The sequence below is a fragment of the Lytechinus variegatus genome, chromosome 11 (genome assembly GCF_018143015.1).
Source record: "Lytechinus variegatus isolate NC3 chromosome 11, Lvar_3.0, whole genome shotgun sequence".
In the NCBI taxonomy this organism is placed as follows: domain Eukaryota; kingdom Metazoa; phylum Echinodermata; class Echinoidea; order Temnopleuroida; family Toxopneustidae; genus Lytechinus; species Lytechinus variegatus.
In genome coordinates this window covers 26,005,577-26,029,666 of record NC_054750.1, presented here as the reverse complement: position 1 = coordinate 26,029,666, position 24,090 = coordinate 26,005,577, and the positions used below count along the sequence as shown (strand labels likewise).

Genomic DNA, 24,090 nt, shown 5'->3' with positions numbered 1-24,090 from the left:
ATCCTGAGATGTTGCTTGTATGAATACAACCAGCTGAATGTTGAGCACGGATCTCCGAAGCGAGCGGTTTATATACCAGCTACGATATCCGGCCGAGTTCCGGCCGATGTCCGGCCGAGCTTCGGCCGCTGTCCCTTACATCGGTCACCCACCGGTACTATACTTTCCAGGGCTCGGTCCCACATTGGTCGGAGCTCGGCCGAAACTCGGCCGGTGTCCGTTCACAAAAGCTTGTCCTCTGGTGACCTCAGAGGCACGGGACACCGGCCGATACTCGGTCGTACACCGGCCGATGCGTATTCCGATGTGGTAAGGATGGGGCTGCGATGAGGGAGCTCGGTGAGAGCCCGTCGAATTTTTAACTCCGAAGTTAAATTTCGCCGAGCTGCCACCGATGCGGTTTTGAGCCCCAAACGCCGGCCGGTGACCACGGGAGTCCGGCCGGTGTGCGGCTAAAATCGTATCGCTGGCTCATCGGAACCTCATCGGCCGGGCTATGTGACCTAGGCATCTAGCCCCCAACATGGGTAGATATTTTTAGAATAGTGTTAATAGAATCATGAAAATAATCAACCGTTAATACTGTTAAATACAAATGTCATCTGAAGTAACTTTAAATCTATGATTGTGTTATATATATTATATTATATTATTATGTAACTTTAAATCTATGATTGTGTTATATATATTATATTATGTATTGTAGTATTATTGACCTTGTTATGTTATGTTTATCATAAAACAGATTTCACTAAATCAAATCAAAATATATTGGCTTATTGATATAGACGTAAGCATTGTTTTATATATATATATGTATATATATATATATATATACATATATATAATACAGAAATCGAAGAATTATATACTTCTGTTTCGTAATCTGTTTCGTTTTATTCTTTTGTGTTCATTCTATTCCGTTTCCCTTAATTAAATTCCTTGCTGTGGCACGTGTATCCTGTCCTGATCGTCAATTGAACAAACCCTAATTTATATGGTTTCAGATGGGAGCGGGATGGATGATCTGGATGGCAATGGAAAAGACATTCTTCCTTATGTAACCATGGAGGAACTAAGTTCTACAGACAACACTCTGCAACAGACAGTTAACCCACCAGGCCCCAACCCACCAAACCGGGCAAGGACGTCACCAGAAAAGAAACCGGTAGCATCGGTTGAACCGATAGCCCAAAAAGACCGGATACCCGTGGATGAGTTCCCGGCTTTTGTCCAGAAGAATCGGCATACCGATTTCTTTAAAGAGGAGTTTAGTGTAAGTATAAAGGGAGCCGATGTAGAGGGGTAGGGGTATATATCATATAATAATATATAATCATACAGCAACAATAAGGCATAATAATGAAGACTTCAAGATGTGTCATGCATGTTTTCTTGGTTGGAAAGTTATAGGTCCTTAACAAGGACGTGCCCAAGCCTGATTCAATGAAGGATTTCTTACCGTTGTTATTTGGAGTTGCAATTGGCGCTCAATTTTGGTAGCGGACTATCTGCGCCAATGACTTTCTGTGTTATTATTGGTGCTTTATGGCAATGGACCACTTTCTGGACAATGTCGTAAAGATGATGATCCTGGGGAGCCTTTATGGAAAGACTTGTTAGAAGTTTTACCCGATAGTTACCACAGTAACAGTGCTTCTCGGCCAATCAAAATCAATGAAAATTGTCAGATCTGACAACTTGTCGGGCAAATATGTTAATGAAACACTCCGCAAGTATGACATAGACAAAGACAGTTTCATTGAAAAGAATCATTTGTTTTCCATGTATTTTAGTCTTTGCCCAGTGGTATTCAATATCGGCAGACAGTAGCAGAGCGTCCGATCAATGCTCAAAAGAATAGATACAAGAACATTCTACCATGTAAGTATATAGTTGAAGCTATTCCTCAAAATAACTCTAAAACAAATTACATTATGATCTTAGTGTGACCCATTATGTTATTTATTTACTAGTAATATATTACAGAGAAATCAATTCAATTCAACTTACTCCACATCTCTTAAAGTAACAAACAACATATCAAAATATTATAGATTATGTGCAAGCCAATAACCATAATATTATACAAAACAGGTAAAAACAAACAAAAACTCGTTGGGATGGATTATTAATCGATTAATAGATGGGTAAATACAGCGCTTTTACAAGAATATACAAAGCCCCAAATATTATCCTGGCTTTAGCTCGAGCTACCACTTTATTACCAGCGCTCAGTGAATTCAAGTAATATTATTCTTACCGGATACCCATTACTCAATGGGCTGTCTAATGTTTAACTTCTGTTAATTATAATCTATTTTATTTTGAATTGTGTTTTTTTAACAATGGCCACTGCATAATCAACGTATGTATATAGAAGCAGAAGGTTTTTCATAAATTAAGCACAAAAGTCTTTTATCCTATTGTTAAAAGAGCATTCAACCCATTTATTTTCAGATGATGCCCATAGAGTTGTTTTAGAACATATAGACGATGAGCTCGAAACGGATTACTATAATGCCTCCTATATTTCTGTAAGTCATTGATTTAATTATTATGATGGCATAAAATTGTGTAGAGTACATCTTTAATTTCTGCATCCTAAGGAAAAAAAGCTTTGATTTGCATCCTTCTAATGTCTTACTGGACTATCTATTTTGGGCGCAACTTTTTACTCTAAGAAGATTTTCGCACCTTTATGGATGCAGGTACACCATAAGGGATGCAGAGTTATATCTGAAAGGAATTGTTTAATTTGCACCTTATTCAATGCAAAAGAAATCTGCACCTTACATTATGCAAAGTTGCGAGATGTAGAGTACAGACAAGGAAAAAATTACAAAAGGGTGCATGTTTTCACATTTTCTGGGGTGATATGGTGTTGACATTATGTCATTTAGGATGCATAATTTCTTGGTGTGTGAATGTAAAAGATTCATTCAGTGACTTCATTAATTCCTGTAAAGGCATCCTAAAAACAGAAGAAATGTCATAAGTTTTATAAACAAGATATATCATTATGTTTCAATATACAAGATTTGTAATTATAAGGCTTTACCTTGATCAGGACACTGCGTAGATATTTCTTCGCTCATTTATAATAAACCCTACTTGTGGCAGGCGCTGTGGCCATGTGGTTTGACTATACATGAAAAGTCCAGGGTTCGATCCCGGCCGAGGCACCTATGCCCGTGAGCAAGGCATTTAATTGGCTATGCTCTTTTATCCTGCATTCAAATAAGTGAAAATGCTAATAAGTGAAAATTCTGCATAACTAGATGTGCACTTAAAAAAATAATAAAAATAAACCGTGCTGATAATTGTATTTTACGATGGTACAGTTATTGTACATGTACGATCTGACTGACACACTGAGGCGAATACAAACGTTCAGCAACCTCTGACATAATACATATTTCAGATAGAAATCAACATGAGAAAAGTAATACAATCTACTCTTTTATTTTCAGAGAACTTCCTAAATCAAGTAGATAATGTCTAATTTATTTTTGAGAAAGTGGAAATGCCAGTGAAAAAAAATTACCTTCAAAACTTTGAATTTAGAAAGTTTATGTTTTCTGTATTTTCTTTAGAATTTCAATGGTGATCGAGCTTACATTGCAGCACAAGGTAACACCTAATATAAAGTTTGGAGTGATATGTTGTATTCCCGTATATATAATTATTTCATAAATGTTGGTTGATTACTACCTTTCCAGGCAGTTTTCTTTTATCAAAGGACTTACGAGTATTGTATATAAGTTTTTTCATGATCGTAACTTCCATGGTATCAATGCTCAGCAGCAAATCGAAACCCAACTCCTGAATTATAATAGAAAAGCATTCAAAGCAGAAAAATATTTACTATTCTTTGTTTACTTATTTTGCAAGATATCAATGATTAAAAAAAGCACAAATCACACCAATTTGGGGAAACAATTGATTTAGTAATCATATTTGGTCTATAATAGCACTTTACATTAAATGCAGCATTATTGATATGCTTAATGAAAGTATTTGCCATGTGATATGAGAAATGTCTCCGAATTGTTTCATTAAATGCTATTGGGGAATGTAATTAATTATATTTCCCAAAACATAATTTCTCTCTAATGATTTTGTGAATAAAGTTAGGAATTTCCTGTAAATGGTGTAAATAAATGGTTAGAAGGATTAATGAAGGAATAGTTGAATGAGTGAATAAATGAATGAATGAGCGAGTGAATGAATGAATGTATGAATCAACAAACATTGAACGAATGGATGAATGAGCGAGTGAAATTAAGGAATGGAACGAAGGATTAAATGGACGAACGAATGAATGAAATGATTAAATGAATGAACGAATTAATGAATGAATCAATATTAGTCAAATGATGATATCAGGCGTGGGGGGAGTGTGACTGTGCAAGTTTAGATATCTTATACCATCTCTAAATTGATGAATATCAGACCTTTGTGTTTCTTTTATTTTCAGGGCCTAATACGGCATCTCAAACAGATTTCTGGAGAATGGTCTGGCAGGAAAAGGTGAAAACCATTGCCATGGTAACTAATCTAAAAGAAGGAAATAAGGTTAGTTCAATCGTCCAATTACATACATATATATTTTTTTTATTTACCATTTTGTTAAAATTGTAGCACCCATAGTTGAGATAGGTAATGGTATTTCTTGTTTATGCAAGCTGTGTGCTAAATTTATGTTGTACATGTCTTTTAGGTAAAAACATTCATTGTCGAGGAATATTCATTTAGGAAGAGGGAGACATTCATGATACAAAAGTATGTAATATTCAAAATTATTTGCTCGATTGTAAATAATTGTTATTCATTTTGAAATGTTTTACTTCATTTGATAGAGAAAATGTCAGAAGTACTGGCCCAATGATATCAACAATATGATGGAGTTTGGACCGTATCAGGTTGTCCTTAAATCATTAGTAGACGGCGCCGCCTGGGTTGTACGGCATCTAATAGTACGGAAGGTAAGGAAATATTCAGAATTTAGACTTTATTCACTAGTTTACCGCAAAATGGTAATTTCTATTTTATGAGATATCATATCATTTTCCTCATTGCAAAAACATTCACAATGTTTTCCATCTATTTGGCACATTCAAAGTATTTTTAAAAACGGAGTATTACAAAAATGAAATGACCAAAATCATACAAACCGATTAAAGGAGTTTTTTTCCAGTTTTTATCTGAAAGTAATATGAAGATCATTTCATTAAAATATTACGTATATTTTCATCTGAACATTTGACAGTGTAATGATGTACATCTAATAAACAATTAAAGACGTCATTCTGATGTATTGAGCACTATATTAAAATGGATGAAAATTAATGATTTGCATTAGGTATTTTGCATAATTTTAGCTATATACTTAAAAATAAGATGATTTGTACTAAAGATGAGGCCAGGTGGCAACACCAACACACAAACAAAAAACCGACACCAAACCGGCCAGTGGTATTTGATGTAAATAAGGAAGTTAACATAGTTCAGTTCATGTAATTGTAACAGATCAAGGATTATGGTGACAATTAACCTTGGCCTTGCAGACTGTCTCATTTAATAGGGTTTACTGTAACTGCTCTCCTTCATCTTTAATTCAAGTTAACTTTTTTTTCTCAGGATGCTGAGTATCATAATGTCTGCCAGTATCATTATACTGAATGGCCTGACAAAGGTGTACCCAAACACACGTCATCGCTTCTTATGTTTCTGAGAGAGGTCCAAGCGCACCATGGCCAAAATAAAACTCCATTACTTATTCATTGCAGGTCAGCATTCTTGTGTTTTTATCATATATTTCCCTTTACCTGATTGAAAGTGATAATATTATTCCAAAGGTGGCAAGAATCAAATAAAACGACATTGAATTGATCCAAACTACTTTGTAGAATGTTTTAAATAAGAATAATACCTCATCTCATCATCATTATCATGATAAGCAGAAGAGATAGCAGCAGTGGCAGTAACAAGAACATAAGCAGCAGTATTAGTAGTAGCAGTAGTAGTAGTATATTCATTTGCTGCAATTTGATTTTTTGTTAGTATATTCTTACTTAAATCAATGGTTTCTGTTTTCTACTTAAAATAATATAAGTCCTCTTTGAAATCTGTTAGTGCTTAGATACATACAATATATGTCTTAAGTGCCTTATGAATATCCAGATTATTATTCTCATTATTATCATTACTTTTATTATTATAATTATAATAATTATTAATATTTTTATTGTTATTATTACCATTACTAATATTATTTTTTTGTCATTATTATTATATCATTATTATCATTACTATTGTTATTATTATCATAACTATTATCATTATCATTATTGATCATAAACATCATTATCATCTTTATTTTTGTTATTCTTATTATTGCTTTTATATTTTCCAGTGCTGGAGTTGGTCGAACAGGTGTGATGATAGGCATCGATGGTATAGTAGGTGAAGCCAAGGCTACTGGCTTTGTCGATGTCTTTAGCTTCGTATCTAACATGAGACAGAACAGACCACAAATGGTACAAACGGCGGTAAGTCATCATCTGGGCCCCGTTTCATACAGACTTGTTTTAATAACAAATGAACCATTTCTATAGCAAATTTACTATCAGCCAATCAGATTGAAGGATTTCACTAGCTTTTAACTGTTATTGCAAGTTTGTTATTATAACAAGTTTTATGGAACGGATCTTTTTGGTTTTTCCTAAATCAAACACATGTCTTGCATGTAATTGCAAATTTGCGATTGATTGCCGAGATGCTTCTTGCAACAAGGAGTGTAAACTGATTTACAAACTGAGTTGACTACTCAAATTTATTTATCAAAATAATGTAAAATTATAACAGAAATGTGAAATTGGGTTGATTTTTGCACTGTCTTTGACTTGATTCATTCTGAATGATTTGGCGTCGAGTAATGATTTCCATGAATTATCCCAACTGGAAAGAACAATATCCCACAGTGTGTGACACAGTGTGTTGTGGAACACACTGTGAAATTACTTTCACACTGTTTAATTTGAGCATTTCAACATTGTGAATCACATATTCTCATAGTCAACTATGTGAACACGCTCTGGAACAGTCACACTGTCGAGGTGTCCACAGTGTGAAAATATCTCCACACTGGTGAATTTGAGCATTTCAACATTGTGAATCACATATTCACATAGTCTTCCATGTGAACACGCTCTTGAACAGTCACACTGTCGAGGTGTCCACAGTGTGAAAATATCTCCACACTAGTGAATTTGAGCATTTCAACATTGTGAATCACATATTCACATAGTCGACCATGTGAACACGCTCTGGAACAGTCACACTGACGAGGTGTCCACAGTGTGAAAATATCTCCACATTGGTGAATTCGAGCATTTCAACATTGTGAATCACATATTCTCATAGTCGACTATGTGAACATGCTCTGGAACAGTCACACTGTCGAGGTGTCCACAGTGTGAAAATATCTCCTCATTGGTGAATTCGAGCATTTCACCAGTGTGAATCACATATTCACATAGTCGACCATGTGAATACGCTCTGGAACAGTCACACTGACAAGGTGTACACAGTGTGAAAATATCTCCACACTGGTGAATTCGAGCATTTCAACATTGTGAATCACATATTCACATAGTCGACCATGTGAATACGCTCTGGAACATTTGCACTGTCGAGGTGTCCACAGTTTGAAAATATCTCCACACTGCTGAATTTGACCATTTTAACAGTGTGAATAATAAAACACACTGTGATCACATTGTGCGACACTGTATTCTTTCCAGCAAGAATGATCATCAATATCCGGGAATTTTAATGTTTGTGCTTGAACAGTATCCCACAGTGTGTGACACAGTGGAACACACTGTGAAATTACTTTTACACTGTTTATTTTGAGCATTTCAACATTGTGAATCACATATTCTCATAGTCAACCATGTGAACATGCTCTGGAACAGTCACACTGTCGATGTGTCCACAGTGTGAAAATATCTCCACACTGGTGAATTCGAGCATTTCAACATTGTGAATCACATATTCTCATAGTCGACCATGTGAACACGCTCTGGAACAGTCACACTGTCGAGGTGTCCACAGTGTGAAAATATATTCACACTGTTGAATTGAACACACTGTGTGATACTGATCTTTCTAGCAGGGGTGATCGTCAATATCATGGTGTTTTCATGTTTGTGAAAATAAGAATTTTTGTAACTCGTAATTTCTATATTTTGTAAATGAAGTGTAAACAGAACTATAGTATTTCAGAAATATAAACATACATTCATCATTTACCAGCTATGTGGACTATGACAATATCTCATCAAGATCTTATCTGATATTTATTTTGTTTTCTTATCTAGGAGCAATACGAGTTTCTTTACCACGCTGTTCTTGAGGATCTCCTGTTTGAGAACACATCAATTCCATTCGAGAACCTCCCATCATACCTCAAAGGGTTAAAGGAACTGCTTCCGGGAAGAAAACAAACCGGTCTTTCAAAACAATTTAAGGTAGCCATCGCAACAAAATATTGTAACCATAAAAATCAGGAGCGTATTCTATAAAACTTGTTATAATAATATTAATTTCAGTAACAATTAAATGTTACTTTATTCATTAAATTTGATTGGCTGGTATAACTTGTTAGAGAAATTGTACAGTTATTATCATCTATAACAAGTCTTTATGATATTGGATCTGGATTCCTCAAGATAAACCACAGTTTATAGTTTTACTTTTATTTTTAATGAATGAAATTTATATTAAATATTACTTTACAAGCAGCAAAGGCCAATCAAAATCAGAGATTCTACAATGGTGTTCAACAAATCAGTATATTGTGTTGTCTGATGGATGAGGGGAGGGGGGAATACATTAGCGTTTCAATCTTAGCCCTGACCACGGGCCCCATTTCATAAGGACGGACACATTTATGGTAACTTGGACATTCTTGTAACTACAAGGAAAACCTTAATTGTGATTGGCTGTTGAGCTTTCCTTTCTGATACCTGCCCCTGATCTGCAGAATCATGTCTTCCATCAGTGATTTTGTATATAATAGCATATATTCATTTTTATTTTTATAATTAATCTTAGCAACACTGGCTGGTAAAGGATTTTATGTGAAGTGAATATTCTTGGCATATTTATTCTTAAGAAGGGTATCAGTTTTGAGGATTACAAATGTAGATTTCTTCACGTCAAGATTAAACAAATACAATCAAGACATATATATTGTGACTGAGTGTTAACTGTAATTCACTTCCAAAGAATCTACAAATGGTGAGTCCAGATCCCCCTGAAGCCACGAATCGTACAGCTCTTCTCGCAGAAAACCAATCAAAGAATAGATATGGACACGTCTTACCATGTAAGTCCGACCGTTAGGCGTACTAATGCTGCTAAGTGTTCAGATTTTGTTTCAGTTTGTCAACTAAATAAGTCTGATGAATGATGTTTTAAAGAGACTCGATCTGGCATAATGCATGTGCCTGCTTTAATCTTATTATTGAAAGAAACTGGATTATAATGACAAGTTTGAATTATCTTCTTAAAGAAAACATTGCGTCTTCTGTTTTTATGCACATTTCGTGCTTCAAATGTTCGCCAAATTCAAAAAGCTTGATGATTGGTTGAAAATTGATACAGAAAACAATGAACTGAATTTATTCAAACTTTGAATTACAAATACATAACTAAAAAGAACTGTACATGTACCGTACATGTAAAATTTACGATGTGATTCCTATATTCAAGATACTCTATTTCAATGTCGGGTTGCAGACAATATTTTTTTATTTCAACAAAAAGGCATATTTTCTAAAAATTAATCTCTCTGAAAGTTTGATGATTGCAAATACGAATGAAGATAAAACACGGATTTCTAATTTGTTATTATGAACTGGATTTCATTTAGACTTCGATTTGAATAGGATGATTGGTATATTCAAGGTCATTCATATCAATGTGGAGATTTGCATGAATCAATTTTGACTTAATGAAATAATTATCTCTGAAACACATTTCAGTACAGCGAAATAGAGTGATACTCAAATCTCGGGACTCTGAGGAAGACTACATCAATGCAAGTTTTGTCAAGGTAAGATCGTCATTATATGAATATTTTTCCAATCATATTACGTACAGATATGGTTGTCATTTTTATATTAAAGTAATCAATTATTTCATTTTTTATGTATTAATTGATCTATTCATTCTATTTAATTTCCAAGAATACAATGGCCATCTTAAAGATCGGTACAATTATAATAATGATCGATACATAGATACAGTGGAGGTGCAGTGGCCGAGTGGTTTAAGGCGCCTGTACCCGTGACCAGCTGTGCCCGTGAGCAAGGTAGATAGATAGATAGATAACTGGTTTATTGATAAAAAACATCATTACGACAAAGTCAAATTGCGATGAGTTTACAAAGGTAAGTTTACAAAAGAGGCATTACATAATCATAATAATCCAAACAAAGTAAATAAAAATATTAGTTAAGAAAAATATATCCGATAATCATACATTCGTAACTTCATGAAAGTAATACATTTTAAACACAATTTAGATGTATAATACGAGATCAGTTTGAAAACAAATATATGAATTCAGAGAAGGGTAATAAAGAATATGCACGTAGATGGAGGAGAAAAATAGGTGAAGAAGGAAAGGAGGGGGAGAAGATACTGAGGTTAAGGAGGGGAGAAATAAGAGAAAAGGTGAAAGGGAAAAGGCATACAAAAGAAAGAGGAAGGATGGAAGATGAATCACACAGATTGAAATATTGATAATTTAATGAGGTATTTAATCTACAATGCTCTTTTATCCTGCTTTCAAATAAATGGAAATGCTATATGCATTATTGGTAACTATGTGTGAACTTGTTTTAAATAGAAAAATAAAAATAAAAAAATAACACAAGAGAGACAACACACACAGTGAACATCTTTGGTTTACAATTAGAACACCACTGAAAATAGAAGTCGCCGTCGAGAGACACTATTACAAAACCATTGAAAATACATTAATTCACCATTGAGAACACCATTTACCTTTGGAATACCATTCAACGATATTCGAGCAAACATCATTAGACACCATTAATATACCAATTATCAATGGACACACCATTGGTTGTACCAATGAGAACACCATTTACCGTTGAACTACCATTCACCAACCATAAATTAATACCAATGATCAATTGACACAGTTACACACCATATCAAATGGTATTTAAATTGTAACAGTTGAAATACCATTGATAAATACCATTGGTATCCAATGGTCGCGGTAACCATTGAAATACCATTGGTAAATACCATTGGTATCAAATGGTATTTCACTGGTAACTATTTAATTACCATTGGCAATTTCTGTAATGGCTTTTGGAAGATAATTCATACCCCCAACTTGTATGTAATCATCGTTTATTGAATTATAATACACAGGTCTGAGTAAAACCTTAAACAATGCACTTGATCCAGCAGGATTTACAGTCCTGCAGAGTATATGAAAAATAGCACATTGTTTAAGCCTGTCAGTATAAACTTTTTTGTAATTGTTTAAACTTTTTAAACAATATGTTTAAAAAGTTTAAACAGTTTTTACAGTGCAGGGGCGGATCTAAGAAGGGGGTTTGACCGAGAAATTTGACAAGTACCCCCCCCCAGAAAAAAAGGTTTCACTTCATTTTGGTACCGAGTTATTTGACAAGCAAAATGGTTTCACTAACGAATTTGTTTACTAGCAAAAACAGGGGATCATTATAAAATGAATGTAATTTGGGGTTTGTTCTAAAATGGTGGTCATCATTTTTTTGTTACTATAGGCAGCCCAAGGGGGGCGGGGGAGGTTCAAACCCCCTACCCCCTAGATGGCGTAGATCTGCATGCCACTGAATGAGGACAATTGAGTTCCTACAACTTATTTCTTATCTGATTAATGATAAGATCGCATGGACTCAATTGATGTACAAGCAGCTTTCAAATGTTCCTTTCAATATCACGAAAATTACTGAATATGTCAGTATTAAGCTGAACCCCCTCGTCAAAGGGAAAAAATTGGCAAACCCAAACAGCCACTCAATCAGTACATGCACTAACGCAAACAGAATTCTCAGAAATGTTCACATTATTTCTCTTTTGCAATAAACTTTTAATCATTACAGGGTTCGTACTTCAGTTTCATCACGACTGCGATGCCGATGACGAACACGGTATGTGATTTCTGGGCCATGATCTATGATTACCAACCATCACATATCATCATGCTCAATGATGTACACGAAGATAAGGTAAGAACTTTTTTTTTTGATTAAAGGCAGATTTTAGTTACTAGTAAATAGGAAAATATGCTTTATATTTAGGTTTTTATATTGATGCAAGAATAGACACTTTGTACATGTATATATGCTTTATATTTGTTTTTAAGTCTGGTTTATCTTGATGTAATTTTATTGTAATTTATATTTAATCAGAGATACAAACTTGTACAGGTTATACAAATCTTTTTCTTCATTGTATTCCATGACATGTTTTATCTCTTTATTTTACTTTTCTAATCTAATAAAAATACAAAACTGCAAATCTACAAATCTGAGAGTCAAAAGGTTATAGATTTTGTTTTTTAGTATTAAATGTATGATATTTGAGGGAACAAAAATATTGAAAGTAAACAGTCTCATTAGGGTAATTCCATAATGCATTTATAGCAGACCCCATATACTGTAGCCGTTGCGTCATGAGGTGATTTGCCTCTTTCTAGTTTATATGGTAGGTTCCAATTCTCTCAAAATATAATGACTTGAGCTAAAAAAAATTTGAATGTACTGTTTAATTATCTTATTGAGTCGCCAATAAACAAATTAACCTCTCGTACGACCAAAGTAACATTTTCTATTTTCAAAGTTACCTTAGTCGGCAAGTAGAAGGTTAATATGGTTGATATTGTCGGATTGTTTTTTCTTTTGTTTTGTACATTTTCTGATGAGTATTTCAATAAAAACCGGTATTGGAATTTTTTAGTGTAGTAGTATAGTATAGTATTTCATTCAAACCAAATCAAACACAAACAATGGTACAAAGCATAACACCATAGAACTCAGAATGATAGGTTTGGGACCCAAGTGAAGCACAGCTTGGTAACGGGGCCCCGTTACGTAGTGGTATATCACAAAAGTAACATATTTACAATGAGGATAACTTAAGAACAAATGATGTAACAATATAATAATAGGGGTAGGATATAAATTGGTGATGTTTCTGCTTGCCCAATTCCCCTTTTACATGCCATACGGAATAAAATGAACTTCTTAATTCTTATTTATCACTTATTGTAGACGTGTGAGCAGTACTGGTCAGAAGAGGGCGCTATAACTCAAGGATGTTTTACCATCACAGTGACGTCATCAAAGAGAGACAACAACGTCATCAGGAGAAAACTTCGAGTTCAGCATTCAAAATCATTGGTATGTATGTAATAGAGAATATTGAAATTAGTTTCAATCTGTATCAAATATTGTCAGGTACTTGACCTGGAGCTCCATTGCAGAAAGTGTTGAGTTTACATCCATCTAAAAAAATGTTCTCATTATTTTTTCTATTAGTTTCCATTTTCCTTTGTTGATTTTGTCTTTAGTTCACTATTGCGTATGCACTTCGGAAAGTGAATGTTGAAATACAAGTATAAACTCAGCGCTATTTTTAGATTTTGTGATGAACAAGTGCATTTCATTACATGTCTTTCTTTTAACAGGTATATCATGACGTTGATCAATACCAGTTGCTAAGATGGTGCCAGGATGGACATTATTCATCACTTCTTGCGATCATAGATCAGGTCCAGGAGTCGTCAGAAACAGAGCAATCCATCCTAGTCCATTGCTTGTAAGTCTCATTAACAACACGATGAAGATTAATTAATACTGTATGAAATTGTCCCAGGTAATAGATGCCCGAAGCTGGGGGTGTAGGGTCAATTGAACCTCCTAAAATTTCAAAAGCAAAAAAATTGGGGAGCCAGTTTTTCTGGGACGATTCTGAAACTAATAATGAAAAGTATTTGTGATTATTCTTGTCGCTTTGTTCACTTTCCCAAAGCTTTGAAGCAGCCTGTCACTTGACAATTTTCAAGGTTTTGATGACATGTTGTTTCTCCCCGAAGAAATGGTTTGTTTTTGCTGTACATAAAGTAAGATAATGTTATCTTTATTAATATACTGAACATCCTATGAATATTACACAGTAATGATAAATTAATGTTTTCATAAAGCTGTCTGGCAAATGTTATAGCCTTACAGTGAGTAAATATCCAGTTATTCACGGTCAAACATTTATCACAAACTATGTCTATTGTCCTCATTACCATTTGAAAGAAAGAAAATTATATCGATTGTACATAAACAAATAAAGATAGAAATCAATCATACATGTCATATGCAAGACTTTAATCAATCGCAAGTGAACATAGTTCCCATTATCTATAAATGTTTATTAAATAGGTTCACACTCTGAAAGAATATTCAACATATACCTACCAACTATTGGTTAAATCAAAACTGCACTCAAATGAATGTAAATTTTTCTTCACCAACATTTGGTAGGATTTTATGTGACAGTGCATAAACAAGAATGTATAAGCCAAAGCGAGTAAAGAGCTCCGATAATCTGGGTTTTTTCTTTTATTTTCTATAGGAGTGGTGTTGGACGAACAGGTGCATTTTGTAGTGTAATGGAATGCATTGCTCAGATTGCTGAGACGGGTAACGTCGATGTCTTTCAAACAATCAAGAAGCTACGAGTTGAACGAACGCACTTTGTTCAAACAGAGGTAAATTTACCCCTACTTTCAATAATGTGTTCCACTTGACAATTAAAATACAGACTTTTCTTAAATTTGAGGCATATGCATGTGTATAAGCATTCGATCATTGATTAAATAAACAATTCATGTCAATTATCCTGTTACTTTACTTTTTGGTATCAAATATTTCAATTTGGTAATACTCTTGGGTCAAGTAACGGCAATTTATTACAATAAATTGAAGATCTTCTTTACATTATGGACAGTATTTTATTTCTATGACCCATTTAATTTTCAATATTCATCAATATTTATTAGAATAAATAAATTTGTTTCATTTTTTAGAAAGGCAGCATTATTCCTTATCTGTTATACTATAACTTGAATTTATTCAGGTGTGTGTTTAGGCCTATATGTTTTAAATATTGCTATTTTATTGATAATCAATGTCCATTGAAGGAGGTTATATACCGGGAAATCCTCGTTTCCAAGTCACTCATTCCTCTTTTATCATTATTTTGTCATATTCATTGGTAATATTGTGAATTGCACTAGTATCCAGTGTATTTATGGGTGTTGGAATGCTCCTCAGGGAGTGGAGAAAGGGCTGTGTGCAGGCCAAATTCTGATGACCCAAGTAATTTCTCTGTAAACTGAGCACTGACAGACAGCATTCTAATTGTATTAAGTGCTTTAGAAGCACAGATTATTTTTATTATTATTATTGTCATTATTATTATTATTACTATTATCATTATTATCATTATTATTATTGTAACTATTTTCATCTATTATTATTATTAGTAGTAGTATTGTTATTATTATTAGTAGTATTATAACTACCATTTGGGGGAGAGTTTGATATGAGAAGTTTTATATAATTGTGTTTTGTACTTACAGTCGGACTATGAGGACACATATATGATTCTACAAGATTTCCTGTGCAAGGCTAACACTGAGTTAACACCGTCCGATAACAGTGACATGGAACCTACGTACGCTAACAGGGAGAGTGTATACGCTAACACCGAACCTCAATACGACAACACCGAATACGAGCCTATAAACTATACAGACAGTGCGAATGGAGTCCATGCCGAAAATAGAACTCTGTTACGGGGACAAACAAATGCAGCAGTGTATGAAAACGTGTCATTTGATCTTCATGAAGAATAGATACTTATTGTCATTCTCATCCTAAGATTACTCGTCTTTCCTTGTCAGTACTGTACGGGACTATACCTACAAAATTTTTCTATTTATTCAAAACAACATTTTCCTGGGGTCGACTTGACTTAGAACAATACTGTCATTGCCTGGTAGTTTGTATTATCTCCTATGCAAGTAACCAGGGATGGCATCTCAATCAAATTACTTTGTATCTCATGAAAAAGGCGCTCTAGAAATATAAACTATAATTATTATCAATGAAGTGAAATGGATAGGAGAGAATGGAACGTCATAGTATGCAGATGATGATGATGTTAAGTGAAAGAATAAAATGATATGAACAATTAAAATTATGAGTTTTTAATTGTGTCAAATAAACAGATGTATAATGACAATATATTTGATATTACATTTCCTTGTAAGTTTCCTAAAGTGTTTTCCATTTACTTATACTATTGGTTTCGCACATTACTTATTTTTCTACAAATTTGTATATGATTATGTAAGAAATTTATATGTTTTTAATTGCAGGTATATTATTGTTATTATTTTGATTCCTCATGAAAATTAGATATTCTTTATTCTTTATGTGGTGCATATATATTTTTAATTATTGCATAATCAAACTATTTGATATACACAACTCATTCCAATTCGTTATCTGAAGCTGATGACGAAATTTGTAGAATTTGAAAAGTTTGTAATGCAGTCGTAAAAATTGTCTTTAACAGTCATCTCTGTATTTGAGTTAAGGATCAAGTTAAGAAATATTATATGTACATCCTCATGTTTAGAGCTTATGTATTCATGGTTTAGTTTTTGTACATTTGGCATGTTCTGATAAAACTTGCCCGTGTGTGGACAATGCCAAGACAATCACATTTTTTCTTTTAGCGTAAGATGACAAGAGGGACATAACACAAGCTTACCGGGTTTAGATTTTTTGTATGAACCACTGAAAGATTGAGATATAAGCTAAATCTTGTGTGGAAGTTACTTCTAATTCCTAGCCATTTCAGTATTTTACAGTCTTTGGTGCATTCGCTGCAAGCTGTGCTTTCAGAGTTGTCACTTTCAGTATTGAAACCAATATGAATGACATGATTTTAACAATGATTTGGAAATAAATCTTGAATTGAACTGAATTGTTGTGGTTGTTGTTGTTGATTGGTTTTTAACAGCACTCTCATTAGAAAAAAATTAGATGCGGAAATCAAAATTATCTAATTATATCAAAATGATATTTTTATCTTATTATTTTCAGTAGATGTAGCCCTGTATTTTAAGAGACTTTAAAAAATACAAGGCTGTTAATTGGATAGAGGAAATGTCGCCAGCGCACTCAAGCCATGTTACACTTTACTCGCACTGAGTTAACTGATCGAAACTGCGGTTTTGATATAGACTCTTCAGAGCTATAAAAACTATAGTGGTTCTTGGGGTGTTCGTTAACCCCCCCTCCCCCCGCCTGGTCCCAAAAGAAATAAGATCAAAACACTAATAAAGAAATGAAGAATAAAAAAATGGGGGAGAAAAATGTTGATCTTTTTTTCGCTTGCTTACTCGCATATCAGTATAAGCTGTTCTTGCTAGTTTATATCTCAACAGAATCATTACAATACAGCCATCGAAAAAAAATAATTGTGATAGGACTTTAACTGAAAGATGGATGGTAGTATTATTTTGAATTGAATTTATTACAAAATATTACTGTCAGGTACAATTACAAGGAATAGTACATCACATACAAACAAAACATTTGGTAATTGGAGCTAACATAATAGCAAGATGCTAATCGAGGTTAGCCCCAAATAATGTCATTATCATAGTTTAAACAATAAATTTAACTAAATCTCAATATTGTACAACAAATTCAATACTAATTCTACTTATTACTGTTGCAGAAAATTTCGATCATTTTCAGTGAACATATTTACACTATTTACAAGAAAAAAAAATCTTAATTATTCACAAAATCTTTACATAGAATTATTTGTTTTCAGGCAGTATTTTACCATATCAAATTAATTATAATCTTCCAGTAGCATTAATTTTAACGATTTGCTAAATGTCTTACGACTGGGGGTGTTTCTAATATTACTTGGCAGGAGATTCCATAAAGTAGGACCAGAAAATGAAATTGATTGTTTTCCCAAATTGGTATTATTTTTCTCAAGATTAACATTTCTCTTTTCTCTATTTCTTGTATTGTAAGGATGATCTATAAATGAAAAATAATAAAGTCAATAAAACTATGTGGCAACCGATTATTAATTAAATCGTGCATAAATACTCCTATCAAATATTGGTAGTGTTTGAAAATATCGAGAATATTTAGATCATAAAATAAAGGAGCAGAGTGGTAAGTATGATGGTTGAACGACATTATTCTAGCTATTCGTTTTTGTAGTAATAATGTAGGGTTCAGGGTTGTTTTGCACGTCCCATCCCATACTTCCAGACCATATGTTATATGTGGTAAAATAAATGAGTTGTATAACATAACTAAGATTCTCTTTGTTACATAATTCCTCAATCTATAAAGTATTCCAATTTTTTTGCTTAGCACATTGCAGACAATATCAACCTGTTTCTTCCATGTAAGGTTTTTGTCGATACATATTCCAAGAAATAATATTGATTCAACACACTCTAATAAAGTTCCTTTCAGTAACAATTGTCCTGATATCAAAATATTTTTTCGTCTATTTTTGAACAACATATATTTATTTAGTTTTCGTAACATTGATTGACAATTTGTTGGCATTGCACCATGCTATTATATTGTTTGAATTGAGACTAATTTCTGATAACTCAGTGTGTTGTTCATCACAATTGAAAGTGTGAAACAGATTTGAGTCATCCGCAAAAAGTCGAAAATTGAAATAATTTGATGAGTTTGCCAAATCGTTTACATACAACAAGAACAAAGTTGGACCCAAAACTGATCCTTGTGGAATACCGCATGAAATCGACCTGTATTCGGAATTTACACCATCATAATTAACAAATTGCTTTCTGTTTCGTAAATAATCATTAAACCATTCTACTGCCTTACCACGAATGCCATAGTGTTCTAGTTTCTTAATGAGAATAGAATGATTAATCGTATCAAAAGCTTTAGCAAAATCGATGAATATTCCTACTGTCACCTTTCCTTCATCAGTATATCTTGTAATTTGATTAATAAGATTTATCAGTGAAAGTTTCGTACTGTATCCATTTCTAAAACCATATTGGTGTTTATGCAATATTTCATGAATTTCATCAATCGTGCATTCACTAGTTTTTCAAATATTTTGCTAATCGCGGGTAAAATTGATATTGGTCTATAATTTCCAGGTAATTCTTTATCTCCCTTTTTGAAAACTGGTATAACTCTTGCAACTTTTAATTTATCTGGAAAAATGCCTGTGGTAAATGATAGATTGAATATATGCGAAAGAGGTTTGCAAATACAATTCATAGCGTATATCAACAGTCGAACTGATATATCATCATAGCCACTTGCTTTAGATTGATCAAGAGTGTATAACATTTCTTTAACTTCTGAACTTGTTATTGGTAGGAAGAAAAATGTTTGACTAATGTATGGACCCATGAACTCTCGGTAATTAACATTTGGCTCCTCAATTTTCTCAGCTAGATTTTTCCCAATAGTAGAGAAATAATTGTTGAGTGAATTTGCTATATCAACAGATGAAGTAATTTCGGAAGGTTCATTTTCTTGGTTAACAACTAATTTGTTAATTTTTGAATTCAGATTCAAACCACTATTTTTATTCAAAAGCTCATTGATATGACTCCAAGTTTTCTTTGAATCTTTTTTGTCTGCTTCAAACTTATGTTCATAATGCATTTGCTTTGCTTTCCTTAAGACGGTTGTTATATATAACAAAAATTCTTCAACAATTCTTTAAATTCTTCAAAGTTACTGTCTGGTTTTCTATAAATTACCCCAAATATGATACTCACATCCTGAATGAGAATTTTCAGCCATAATGATTCAGCATTAATTGTGCAATGACAAATTAGGCATTCGTTTGTAATTAAGTCCTGAATGAATATAGGCACCAACTCCTCCTCCTCTTGTAATATTTCTACATTGTAATTCAAGATTATACCCTGGCATTGAAAACTGATTTATGTCTTTAACATTCCAAACTTCTGATAATGCGACTATATAAAAAAAATGATTTAAATTCATCTTCATATACTTCTTTCAACATTTCAAAATTGCTATTCAAAGATCTCACATTCACGTGCGAAATGGAGAATGACTGAGAAAGAGCTTTTGTCGAGGAAAAATTTTCAGGAGAAAGTGATGCTGTTGTTATTTGAAATGGATCAAGTTCTTCGTTATCATTAAGCGAAATTCTGTTGATAATTGTAGTATCCATTACGTTCATAAGTATTACGTAAAAGATAAAATAAAGACATACAACTTATTTACAGTTATTTTAGCTTCGAAATATCTTCTTTCGAGAGTATGATGACAGGAGCTGATTTCTCGTCCTTCCTGACATATATTTTTCCATTGTAAGTCCACAAGAACTTGTACCCAGCATCTTTTCTAGCTCCATTGGCGAGTCCTAGCAGCTCTCTTGTAGCACCGACGAGGTTCTCGTTGACGAAGATCTTCAAAGTGCTGCGAAGGTTGATTCCAAGATCCGCAGAAGTTGTGCCCCGTAGATGTTTCCTACCGTCATAGACAGCATTCCTTGCTCTTCGATTATGTACACGGTTATATACCCCAGTGTTTTTGGTGTCCCCAAGATTTTGAAATTTCAGGTCATTTTCAGGTCACATTCACAACACACACACTTCCACAAAAAAAACATGAAAATGCATATCTAAATGGGTTCTTGTACCGTTTGTCTCATTCAGTAGATGCTGAATCAGCAATGTTCACAGCTGTGGAAAGAGCAGAACAGTAGAAGTAGGTTTTAGAATCCTCTAATATCAAAATAATGTCTACAACCTAGATGGCACAAAAATGATAAAAGAAGAAGCTTGGATACAAAATACCTTTATTGTTCATGACAAATACGAATTTTGCTTTCAAAGCAGTTTCTTGAAAATTATCTATATTTTTATTTACGGTCTCACCAATTATGTTCTGCCAAGAAAACGTTCTTCAAAATTTTAAGCCCGTCACTCTAGCAACTATTGTTTAAACTTTTTAAACAATAATTGTTTAAACCCCTTGATGTTAGAGTGGCAGGATTAATCAATGTGCTATTTGAAAAAAAAAATTTTACTGCGAAGAGAAGAAGGGGAAACAATGAATAGATATTATGGATAATGAAAGGAGAAAGCAACAGACAGGGATAGGTGTTTAAGGAGAAGAGGTGAAAAAGATCAGAGAAGATGGAGAGAGAGAGAGAAGGAACTAAATAAATAATGCAACAGTTATGTAAAACGCGTGGCCGTGAACTGTCCTGGGCCTTTATCACGAGATAAAAACGCAAAAAAGAAAATGATTAGATAATAATAATCCGCTTTTATATAACGCTTCTATAAGCGCTTTACAGATTATCATTACCCCGGTCATTGGATTCAATCAGATGGTGTGCACATCCTCCACTCCCTGGGGAGTATTCCAGTCAGTCGCCAGTTAGGCGACCCCATTTGACCCCATTATCTCTCTCAACTTATGAAAACATGAATTTCCTGGTTCAGAGTATCAATTATTCTGACAGTTAATGAAATCCCTGTTTAGAGTGTGCAAAATCTGGGATATCTGAACTGGGGGGGGGGGGGGGGGCGGGTGCACTTCCATTCACGAGTGGATACCATGCGCGACCATGGGGTCTCGAAGGCACCCTAAACACGTAATTTCCATATTCTGAAAATGCACCCATTAACAAGTATTGGCGTGTGAAACCCTACCCTTAACAAGTATTTGAAACAAAACGATATTCCCTGAAATGAACCCCTAAACAAGTACAGGAATGGCAAATATTCCCTGAAATGAACCCCAAACAAGTACAGGAATGTTTTATTGTTACGGGTCCTTCGGTCGTCGGCTTTACCTTATTTTGGTTTAGTACGACCCCAGCTTCTACAACTCGAGCAAATCGGACTCAAAACACGAAGTGTTGGGGCAAAAAGGACTTCCTTTATAATACATTTTAATTTTGTTTTATCATCCCCGCAAAGTCGACCCTCAAGTAATTTTCCTAGTGAAATAGATACCCTTTTTCATGATTTTAGTGTTTTTGACATCCTTATCACGTTACGTACGTAACGTGCCCTATCGTGAAAAAGACATCCTTTTTACGTGTTTTTTGGTCGCGCATGGTATCCACTCGTCAATGTAAGTGCCCCTCCCCCCGGGATCTGAACAAAACTCCCTGTTTAGAGTTTGCAATTCTAGGACATCTGCACAAACTCAGGGTTTTCATTAGTGTCAGGCTAGCTGCCTGCCTTGAATCCTTGTTTATAGGGTGCTTTTGTCAGGCTTATTTCGAAAGGGTGGGTGCTGTCGCGTTAGGGTGCGTCAACGCGAACGCGAAGATTCGTCCAAAGCCCCCCGGTTTGGCCGAAAGGGTGCGTTGGGAGCGCCACGTCGCGTCGCGTTCACTGGAACGCGCCCTTTCGTCCAAAGCCCCCCCGGTTTGGACGAAAGGGTGTGTTTAATAATATTGAATAAATAAATACAAATATATATAAGAAAGCTGAACAAACAAAAAAGACGAGTGATATGTGAAATTTGCATAGGAACATAAATCATCATATGGCACAAACATTCTTTTTAAGGTTAAAAAAAAAAACAATGACGGCATGCTGCATGAGGATTTTTCGGTGGAAATGTTTTATGGTGTAATATTGATACATGTAAAAATTATGACTGATTTCAAGGTTCTTTCAAATAAAAAAAAAGTAACTTACCTTCAATTTTATACTTTGCAGGTGTGTATTTATTACAAAGGAAAACATTCGTATACCTGGAGATATTTGGTGTCCCCCAAATTATAAAACTTACGGCAGATGTGTCCTGGAAGGGCAAGGCCAAAATTGATGTCGGGTCAGCATTCACAACGTTTAACTCTTCAGACCCTACCTTACTATATTTTACACTTGAGACCCTGCCTCAGTATATTTTGTGAGATGTATCTGTTGTGTATGTGTGCGTGTTGTGTGTATAATAATAATAATATGTGCGTGTTGTTTGTATAATAATAATAATACTTATAATAATAAAAATAATAACAATAATAATAATACTACTTATAATAATGATAATGATAATAATTTTCACCCCAAAGAGTGAATTTATGGAAATGAATTTGGAATGGAAAATTGGCGCCAAGTGGCTTATTGCAAGGGTGGGTATCTGATTTTATTATCATTATTATTATTATTATCATTATTATTCTTAGTTGAATTTTTCTTTCTTTTCCTCAAATTGTCAATGCTTTAAATGATTGAAAATCCACTATTTTACGTGCAAATTGGCAATGTTTGACAAAACACCTTATATTCAGCTTTCTTATAAATATTTGTATTTATTTATTCATTATTATTAAACACACCCTTTCGTCCAAACCGGGGGGGGGGGGGGGCTTTGGACGAAAGGGCGCGTTCCAGTGAACGCGACGCGACGTGGCGCTCCCAACGCACCCTTTCGGCCAAACCGGGGGGGGGGGGGGGCTTTGGACGAATCTTCGCGTTCGCATTGACGCACCCTAACGCGACAGCACCCACCCTTTCGACATAAGCCCTTTTGTCATGCCAATTTTCGCGCAAGTTTTCCACTCTTCGATTGGCAGTACAAGTGACCCCCCTCCCGGATTTAAAAATTAATAAAGGGGAATGAAACCTTTGGAACAAATAGGCTTGCGGTAGAAACAGATAGATCAAAGAATACGAATAAAGAAAGTTTGAGAAAAATCGGACAAATAATGAGAAAGTTATGAGCATTTAAATATTGCAATCACTAATGCCATGGAGATCCTCCCATTGGCAATGCGACAAGGATGTGTGATGTCACTGATGAACAACTTTCCCTTTGGTGGACTATAAAATACCCTCAAAATGTCTCTTTTTGCTTTTTCTTATGATGATACAAACTCTTTATCCAT

The 24,090-nt window shown here is 34.2% G+C and overlaps 1 protein-coding gene across 1 annotated transcript in view; it reads left to right on the top strand.

Annotated features, from left to right (window-relative positions):
* LOC121423501 overlaps positions 1 to 17,144 on the top strand; it is a 50,837-nt gene extending 33,693 nt beyond the window's left edge. The window contains exons 22-37 of the mRNA XM_041618850.1: positions 1,008 to 1,276; positions 1,797 to 1,884; positions 2,461 to 2,537; positions 3,597 to 3,633; positions 4,481 to 4,578; positions 4,863 to 4,988; positions 5,644 to 5,792; positions 6,419 to 6,554; positions 8,388 to 8,537; positions 9,298 to 9,397; positions 10,056 to 10,126; positions 12,201 to 12,326; positions 13,371 to 13,499; positions 13,787 to 13,917; positions 14,725 to 14,860; positions 15,734 to 17,144. Coding sequence (XP_041474784.1) covers positions 1,008 to 1,276; positions 1,797 to 1,884; positions 2,461 to 2,537; positions 3,597 to 3,633; positions 4,481 to 4,578; positions 4,863 to 4,988; positions 5,644 to 5,792; positions 6,419 to 6,554; positions 8,388 to 8,537; positions 9,298 to 9,397; positions 10,056 to 10,126; positions 12,201 to 12,326; positions 13,371 to 13,499; positions 13,787 to 13,917; positions 14,725 to 14,860; positions 15,734 to 16,009 — 2,099 coding nt within the window. The 3' untranslated portion in view covers positions 16,010 to 17,144. The remainder of the gene's footprint in view (positions 1 to 1,007; positions 1,277 to 1,796; positions 1,885 to 2,460; positions 2,538 to 3,596; positions 3,634 to 4,480; positions 4,579 to 4,862; positions 4,989 to 5,643; positions 5,793 to 6,418; positions 6,555 to 8,387; positions 8,538 to 9,297; positions 9,398 to 10,055; positions 10,127 to 12,200; positions 12,327 to 13,370; positions 13,500 to 13,786; positions 13,918 to 14,724; positions 14,861 to 15,733) is intronic.
* The last annotated feature ends 6,946 nt before the right edge of the window (positions 17,145 to 24,090 follow it).